This window comes from Atta cephalotes, assembly GCF_000143395.1.
Source record: "Atta cephalotes unplaced genomic scaffold scaffold00028, whole genome shotgun sequence".
Taxonomy (NCBI): domain Eukaryota; kingdom Metazoa; phylum Arthropoda; class Insecta; order Hymenoptera; family Formicidae; genus Atta; species Atta cephalotes.
The window spans coordinates 4,028,029-4,037,367 of NW_012130092.1; the positions used below are offsets into that span (position 1 = coordinate 4,028,029).

The window sequence follows — 9,339 nt, forward strand, 5'->3', positions numbered from 1 at the left end:
TTATTATATATATATATATATATATATATATATATATATGCACACAATTAAAATTAAATGTGAAACATAAATGTCATATAAGACGTGTGTATATGTAATACATATATATATTAGCGCATATGTATGTCTATATCTGTAAGTCTATTCTTGTTCATTGGAAGTAAATTGTCCGTATGGCTGTGAGAAGTAAACTAGATTACACTTAAGGTGCTTAGTAATATATCATGTTGTTAAATGTATATAACTAAATAATATATCAGTGTAAAAAAAATGTAAATTAAAAAAATATTACCTCTATAAGAGATAATTAAAGGACTAAATTCTTTAAACATTTGGCAATACCATTGTTCTCAATGGGACCCGATAAAAAGTTTTTTAAAATCGAAGTAATTAGATTTCTAGCTTTCATAATTTCATGTAGTTTAATTTTTTTGATATCGTTCTCAATATTTTTAATGAAATCCATTAACACACTCTTACAATTACTGACCGAAATCGAAAAATCCCCTCTCCCCTCCCTCGCAACTGTAAAAGAATTTAAATATAAATAATAATAATTTTACAATATAAATAATATCAATTTTTTTCGCTTATAACTTATAACAAATTAATAAATAATAGTAAAACCCAGGTCAATACATTAAACAAATATAGCTAGATGTATTAAATAATATTTATTAATCACAAATTATAATTTTCCGACAACAAGCTTCAACGGTACGTTTCGACTATACTTAGTCCTTATTAATCGCAGAAATACATAAATATCTAAATATCTAATTATATTAACATTATGAGGAATATCTCACATTCAAGTTACAATAGATAATATTACAGATTTATAAGAATCATCTCATCTTCGTGTTACAAAGGACAGTATATTACAATTATATCATACGTAATCAACTTGATGCAGTGAAGAGACACGATTTCGGTTAATAACGACAAAGGGCAGTCAGTATGAATAAATGAATAAATTTCAGTCATATTAATGATGTAACTTGATATAAAAGGTTGTATAACACACACAAACAGGAATGGTATCCCCTGAGATTCGGTCCCGACGCTACACATTCGTACCAAAGTGCATACGTACGTGTTCTTGGAAACACAGAGGAAGCATGGAGCGCGAAGGGAGAAAGTAGAAGGGAAGGCACTCTGATATTCTGTGCTCAGCGCAAGGTGCACGATTAAGAGAGAAAGCATAATTGGACGTGATTTCGATCCACGATGTCTTTTTACTGTCGCATATATTTGTTTAATTTATTAGTGAGATATCTCGGTGTCAATATCTCTCGCTCGTCAATATTCATAATAATACTTTTATTATGCACAAAATATGATGTAATTATGCATACAAATTTTTAATACTGCAAAAAATTTTTGTGCAACAACATTAATTACAATATTAAATATAATTTTTAATTTTCACTCATTGTAATAGCTTTGCATGCATTTATAAATTTGCAGTGTATAAATGAAATTAATATTTTGTATCGCAAGATTATAAAATTAAATTTAATTTAAGTAAAATATAAGAACATATAATAAAATAAATAAACAATATATGATATAATGTAATGCCGCGCGTCAAACGCCAAGGGATACTATTCCTATCAACGTTACGCCTTAATAATATTGGTAGAAAAACTAAATAGAATAAATTATCGTCAAAATTGAAACTATAAAAACATTAAACAATTTGTAATTTAAAAACTATCTTTAGCACTTAAAAATATATAGTGAACCGATAATAAATTATAACTATGTACGTGTATATAAAAATTTTCCATTAAAACAAAAGCACAACGCGAAATATAAAATACAAACATTTTAAATTTATAATGCCAATTCACAAAAATGAAATAATTATCAAGGAATAAAGAATAAAGATTATGCAACACTTACATTAATATGAAGGTAAATTTGAATTTTCTTCAGAATAGTCGTACCTGATAAATTAATGAACCAATCCTGCCTTATTGTTTGCAATGACGACTTAATTGATCTTTCTAAAAATTCCTTTGATTCCTTCTTCGATTTTATCTCTTAGTTGATCATTCGTTGCAAAATCATATAATGAGTATCTAGGTTCATCAGAATAACCCTCATTGATGTGACTATTATTATTATTAATATTGATCTAATTTCCACCAAAAGATTTAAACCGAATCAGAATGTAATAATCGATCAATTATAGTCAAGAATTCTCCTGTCGTTTGACTGTAACAGGGGAATACTGGACTATAGTTGATTATTACATTCTGATCCGGTTTAAATCCTCGGTGGAAACTAGGCTATTGTTCTCTAACGCCCAATAATTAACAGGAATTAAATTATTATAAATTCAGGATGGTCAACGATCTTTGAATCTTTTGAAAATCGGGAACTTCACTACCAATGATTCGAAGATTTCTACAGTAGCTCTAACTTATTGATAATATAAATTTATATTGATAATATATTGATAACAAGATTGCTAATTTGATGTAGAAAACTTTCGATTTTCTCGCTCATGGATAAAATCAATAAGTTGGAACTACAGTATCCTTCGACGACAGTGTACCGTTAAGCGGAGAGAACAGACTCTTACATAACGCATAAAACATGAGATAAAAAAATCAATCAGTCCTTTATTTTACGGAAAGGAAGGAAATTAAGCACTTTGGTTCATTTTCTTATGCCTCATCTGTTATGCATTATGCAAGAGTTTGTGCTCCCCGCTCTTTCGTCGCTGCCTAGTCGTTTGGCGCACCGTGTTTCATTTATTAAAACAAATGATGCACAAATTTATCAGGTATTCTATCAGACGTCTCTGCTTCTGATTTACGTTATTGAAGTATATAACTATATATATAAATGTGATATGTACAATTTTAAAGTGCAAAGAAATAAATAAAAAAAGTATATATATATACTGCAAAAGATATATTGTTAAACATATTGTTATTTTTTTAATCGATTTTTTAATTCTGGAAATTTATGCACTTTTTCTCTGTCAAATCCTCTGTTTACGCCTGAATTTTCAGTCAGATGTGATATTTTTGAGATCTATAGCATCAAAGATGCTTATTAGATTCATATTTTTTGAGATTTTTATTAGATTCAAACAAGAAAACCTGAGGATGGCTTAAAACCTATATTATTAGATATTAAAGTTTAATCTACTGAGAATCTCAAAAAAGAAAAGTGATCTGTGTCTCTCTTATGTCTAAAAAACTCTGATTGAATCAAAAACATAAAATATCAAGAAAAATATTATCTCGTATAATCATCGTATCATCATATTAAAATCGATTTAATTCTTGAAAATTAGTCAATTATATTATTTCGAGTAAAAACAAATATATTGACGTAAGAGACCGTAGGGTAATTAATTTTGTAAAAGTTCAAGTAGCTTTAAAATAAACTTAAAAATCTTCAGAAATAAAATTCAATAATTCAATTTTTTAAATATTAGTTAGCGCTTTTAATGCGATATTTTTATTCAGATAAATAATAACAAAGAATATATTTCATAATAATAAATATATTTAATTAATAATGTTTAATTTATCGGTTGAATAATTTTTTTATTTTAATCTATGCTTAACATCACAATATATGATATGGGCAATATATAATATAATAAATATATATATAAGAAAATTGTTTATATTATTTAAGAGCGGTTCAATAAATTTAAAAAAATGGGATGTATTATTATTTTCACGAAAAAAATAAAAACTTAAAAGTTGCTAAAATTTTTAGACTCTAAAGTAAAATGGTTACATAAATAATATCATACTTTTTAAATTATATCCACAATAATATGTTGTTGTTACATTTTTAAATACATAATTTATGTTCATATCGTTGTAAAACTCAGAAGTGAATTTTAATTAAAAGTTTTTGATTGAAAATTTGATAGAACGATAAAACTAAGATTCTTTGGTCTTCGTACTGTTATTGAGCCATTTATCTATTCAAAATTTTGCTGCGTCGAAAGCCTTCCCGTTATGTTGTCGGACAGTCAAATTGCTAAGAAAACAAAAATTTCTTATAGTATTGTTTACGGTATCGCTTCACATTTTTATCGTGAGCTGATTAATTCAAGAATGTAATAATGTACTTGAATTTGATAAAAGTTTAAATATTATTTTTCAAAAAAGGCTTAAATGGACATAAGATTCTGTTACGCAAATGACTTAATCATAACAACGCAACTTTTCTTCAGCGCATGCGTGCGTCTATTGATTTGTATGAAGCTTTGAACGAGTCTTTTGGATTGCAGAATCTGCAAATCTCTGCAAAATTTTACAATTATTCATGGATGGGCCAAATGTAAATTTGAAAGTTTAAATGACTTCACACACATACATACAAGGAATTTACAGAATGTATGGCGCTCTTGAATACTGGGAGCTGCAGACTACGTGTTATTCACAGTGCGTTCAAAACTGGCATGAAAAAATCCAAGTGGGAGATTGTGTTCTTCTTGAGCTATGTATTATCTATTCAAAAATTCACCAACATGAAGAGCTTAATATCGAATATACAAAGTCCAATATCTTTCCAAAAAAAATCTGCGCCATTAGATGGATAGAGAACGTTGCCGTAAAGAGAGCTATTGAAATTGTTCTTCATTTAATGATGTACGTCATCAAATCAAAAAAAGAAAAAACTGCTCCAAATTCGCAAAATTTCAAAATTGTTTTCGACGCTTTAAACTTATCGATCCGAAGCTTACTTTTTTCAGCACAACAGCATATTCTTTCTTCTTTATTTGAACCGTTTTTGCGTGATTTCAAACAGATATATCTATGGCACCTTTGACATTTTTATACGAGTTACATACTCTTACTTGCTCTTTGATGCAGCGGGTAGTAAAAAATGAAGTACTAAACAATATCTCCTACAAATAAATAAGAAGATAGATCAAACAGCTTAATAATTTCTCTGTACAATTGTATTTAATTTCTCTAATTGTATTTAAATGACTGAGGATGACTAAGTAAAGTCGACGCGTTCCATATAAAAACTCACATCTTTTGTATTATAGTTTAATAATGTCTTAATAAATTTTCTTATTTTTAAGCTCGTGTTTGATCGTCCTATCTTCCTATTCATTTGTTATTTACATATCCGAGCAAGAATTTTATAATCATATTATAGTATCTCTTACCTTAATAAAATAGATTTATCAAATACAGAACAATCTGATATCCACAAAACAATTCGAAATCGACTTCGAGACGAGAGATGCGCTGAAGAAGGTGAAGGATATTTCGGAGTTACATTTTCCAATTGAAGGACGATATGCGTAATTGTATTATTAAGATTATTGGAAAACTTCATGAATGTTCACCTCTAAAATATAAGTTTACATAAGCCATTATATGCTTGGATCCTATGGTAACTTTATATTCGAAAATAGCCTTTAAAAATTAACATCGTATCTTGAAATTCTCGTTTTAAACCGAAGGATGTCTGGCGCCAAAGCAAATCATGTAAAACAAGAATATGAATATCTTTGCGGCAAGCCTCAAGTTCAGGAAATTTTGAAATATTTCAAAAAAATTAAAAAACGTCTAGATAAAATGTGAATGGATGCAATAATTATCGACAAAAGCGTGTAATAATTTCGTAGATTTTGCTAAATTAATTTTGATTTTATTTCATGGAAATGCCACTGTTGAACACGGTTTCTCTGTAAATGCTGAGTGCTTTGTTGAAAATCAACTTGACAAGAATCTCATTGCGCAAAGATGTATCTATAATACCGTTGAAAATGTAGGAGATATTGAAAGTATAAAAATTGATAAAAAACTATTACTCACTCTATGCGTAATGCATTATAAAGAATTTTTGATGAAACAGCATGAGGCGAAGAAACAGTTGGACACAGAAACATTAAGAAAACGTAAAGCTCTATTAGAAATAAAAGAATTAGAGGCTAAATAATTAGCTGAAATATCAAAGATAGATAATGGCAAAGATAGATAATTCAATTGCTGATTTGAAAAAGTAAAATTATTTATTTTTATTCTGATTTGTTTGTTTCAAGTTTATACGTATATATATGTAAATATTAATCAAAAATTTTATTTAATTTTACTGATTGTCTTTCACGGGATATTTTGAGGAACATTCTTGCATTTTATTTTTATAATAAACAATCTGTTGTTGTTTAGAGATTCCGTGCAATATTACGTTTGTCTTACAGTTGTACTGAATTGTCAGGTTTAAGTTTAATTTATGTGTTAAGTCGTCGAAGAAAGATTTTATTTGTACGTAATATTTCATTTATCAATAAAAATACATTAAAGCATTCGTATTTCGTTATTTTTGCTACAATTTAAGTAATGGAACTTTACGAGACTGATCATATTTTGTATGTATAACATAGGTAATTTTTTAATATTAAGAACTTTTTAATATTAAGAAAATCGCTACTTTTAGACCTGAAAAACCGGGAAAAAACCGAGAATTTGACAATGTTGAATCGCTGGCCACTCTGAAATTTTTCTTTTTTATTTTTAAGAAAAATATTTATACTTATATGTATATTTATATATTTATTTTGTTTTTTTATACAATCACATGTTTCTATGATACATCTCGTAAACTAATGGCAAAATAAATTAATCCTGACCACTGAGAAATTTTGACATGAAATCAGTTGGCTTTTTTTCCCACGTTTCTTTCCAATAATGCATAAGTGCTCCTGTAGGTTTCCACATGTTAGCTACTTCTTGCAACTCCATTTGACCCTGTAAAATTATATAACTTTATATGTTGTATTATAAGTAAATTTAATTATTAAATCAGTATAAATACTATCACTTTTATATTTTGATTAATAAATTATATGCAACATTTATTTTTATCATTCATAGTCATGTTCTAATACTAATACTTCTACGCACTATCAATAATGAAAATAATAATGAAAATATAGTACACATAATAAACTATAGATTTTTCAGTATAGGAGCATATGCTGGAACAAAGCCTATAAAATTTTTTCAACAGTATGTATATGAATCATGAATATTATTTGTAGATAATTAAAGTTATATTAATTGCTGGCATCTATTTATATAAAAATAAATGTATATACTCAAGAGATTCTTATTTTTACCTTTATAATAAGTTTGTCTATAATCCGTAAATCAGTAAGATGAGCATGACGTTTAAACTCCTCACGTATCTTTCGTTTACAGTCTACTTCACTTTTGGGAATATCATAAGATAACACTGCAAAAAAAGAAGTGATCGTTATATCTCAGATAGCTAAATGCAGTGTATTTACTAATATGTTGCCGAAAACATTACAGCAATCAATTTTGACAAACTCAAGACAAGGTGAGATATCATTATGTTTGTTGCACTCAATAGAATTCGAATTCTTGCGATGGCAAATTAACATATCAGCATGAATATCTTCAACAATAATTTGTATCATATTGTCAGCATTTTGTTAGCAAGGAGCTGCAATTAAAAAACTTCACAACTTGAAGACATATTTGCAACAACGGATAGAAATCATGATATATGCTCTGTTGCTATCATGTTTTCATCATAATATTCAAGATGAAACGATTAATTGTTCATTGCTAACATGTTACTGTCATGTTGCTGACAACATAATGTGTAAACCATCATTGCTTATAGTTTGCTCTAGAAATTTCGACAACTGATTACGTATAAAAGCAGTCATATTGTTATATTTATAATGTATCCTATTTGATGTCAGTAAATGCATACATATAGCAACATATGCATTATAGTTTGCATAATGTGCTATATCACGCTTGGCTATCTAGGACGTTTGAGAATGTAAAATATGAAATAACAAGATAACAATAGTTTTATATAAATAATTGTTTTATATTATTAAAAATAAACATATTAAGAAAGTAACGAGTTTTGGCCTTTACAGATTAGGTTAGGTAAACGGAAAAGCTTGCAATTTATAACATACGACAGTAAGAATCGCGTACTTGAGATTGGTACTTGACGGATCCATGCTTTGTACAACGTAAGCACTTTTCGACGCGCATCTTCTCGATTAATAGATAAAATTGGTTTCACTTGACGAACGACACTCGCAGCTCGACTAACCATTTTAACTAACACTGTCGACACTCGACTTAAATGACGACTACAAACTGCAGACTACACTCGGCCGTCGGCCGTCGGCAAGTTTGCTGTCGTCGCGTCGGTTGCCGTCACACAGGGAAATAAATGACAATTCATTGTTCAAAAATCGTTACAGACTGTAATTCTTTGATCGAAAGGAATTTTTTTTTAAATTAATCATTAATAAATCTCAAAGAAAACTGTAGAATTGGATTTTTAAAAAGGATCTCCTGTGCAATTAATAACAATCTGGAAATTATTTTTGACCAGAGAAGCGTTGAATTATTTGAATTGATATACTTTTGCACTAAGCTGTCTTATATATATTTTTCGTTACGAATCTGATGTTAGAATTAAGATTTCATCGTTGATATAATCAATTGTCAATGTCGCTTTGAATTTTAAACATTTTGGATGAGACATATTTTTTACTTGAGATATTTTGTATTTTGTATTCTTTTGATTCTTATTTGTTTATTAGCACAGATATATTTATTGCAGCTTGATTGTAGATATTTTATTTTTGATGACGTTATATTGTATACAAACAAAATTTTAGAATTCTATTATCTCCTATTATCCCAGATATTGTATGCAGGATCTTGAGAGTGAAGTGCTGAATTCCTTAAATTTTGAAATACCCATTTTTTTATAAGTATATCGATGGCATCGTGATGACAGTTCCTAAGTCGAAGGTTGAATTTTGTTCTTAACAAATTTGTCAATAAATTGAGATTATCAAAACACATAAAGATCCTATTTCTGTTAATTGTAAAAAGAATGTGGATAAAATTTTCTGTAAAGATTATGATGCAACTTATATTGGACAAATTTGTCAACAATTGAAGACAAGAATGTCTGAACATAAATCTCGTATCCACAGAAATATACTCATTCTGTCATCATAGGTTGCATTACGGTCACGATTTTTTATGAGAAAACGTAAAAATTTTGAATGTGAAACCTCATTTTAATAAACGAGTGGTATCTGAGGTGATTAATGTAAAATAATAAAATAATAGCATTAATTTAAATACAGATACTGAACTGCTAAATTAGGCATCGATTAATTTCGGAATTACAGTCATCAGTAAAGAAGATTAGAAAACTAACGAAATGTACGAAATTGCTTAGATGAACTTAAAATTGTTAATCTAGTTTAATATATATTCGAATTTTAATATATATTAATGCACGAATTTCAGCGCCTATTCC

At 28.1% G+C, this 9,339-nt stretch overlaps 1 protein-coding gene across 1 annotated transcript; it reads right to left on the minus strand.

The window, feature by feature from the left end:
* Window positions 1-6,623: 6,623 nt before the first annotated feature.
* LOC105620715 (NADH dehydrogenase [ubiquinone] 1 alpha subcomplex subunit 6) lies at window positions 6,624-8,109 on the minus strand. The gene is made up of 3 exons (XM_012202207.1): window positions 7,986-8,109; window positions 7,124-7,239; window positions 6,624-6,752 (listed from the first exon to the last, which is right to left on the minus strand). Exons 1-3 carry the CDS (start codon window positions 8,107-8,109, stop codon window positions 6,624-6,626), a joined length of 369 nt encoding a protein of 122 aa, XP_012057597.1.
* Window positions 8,110-9,339: the final 1,230 nt, after the last annotated feature.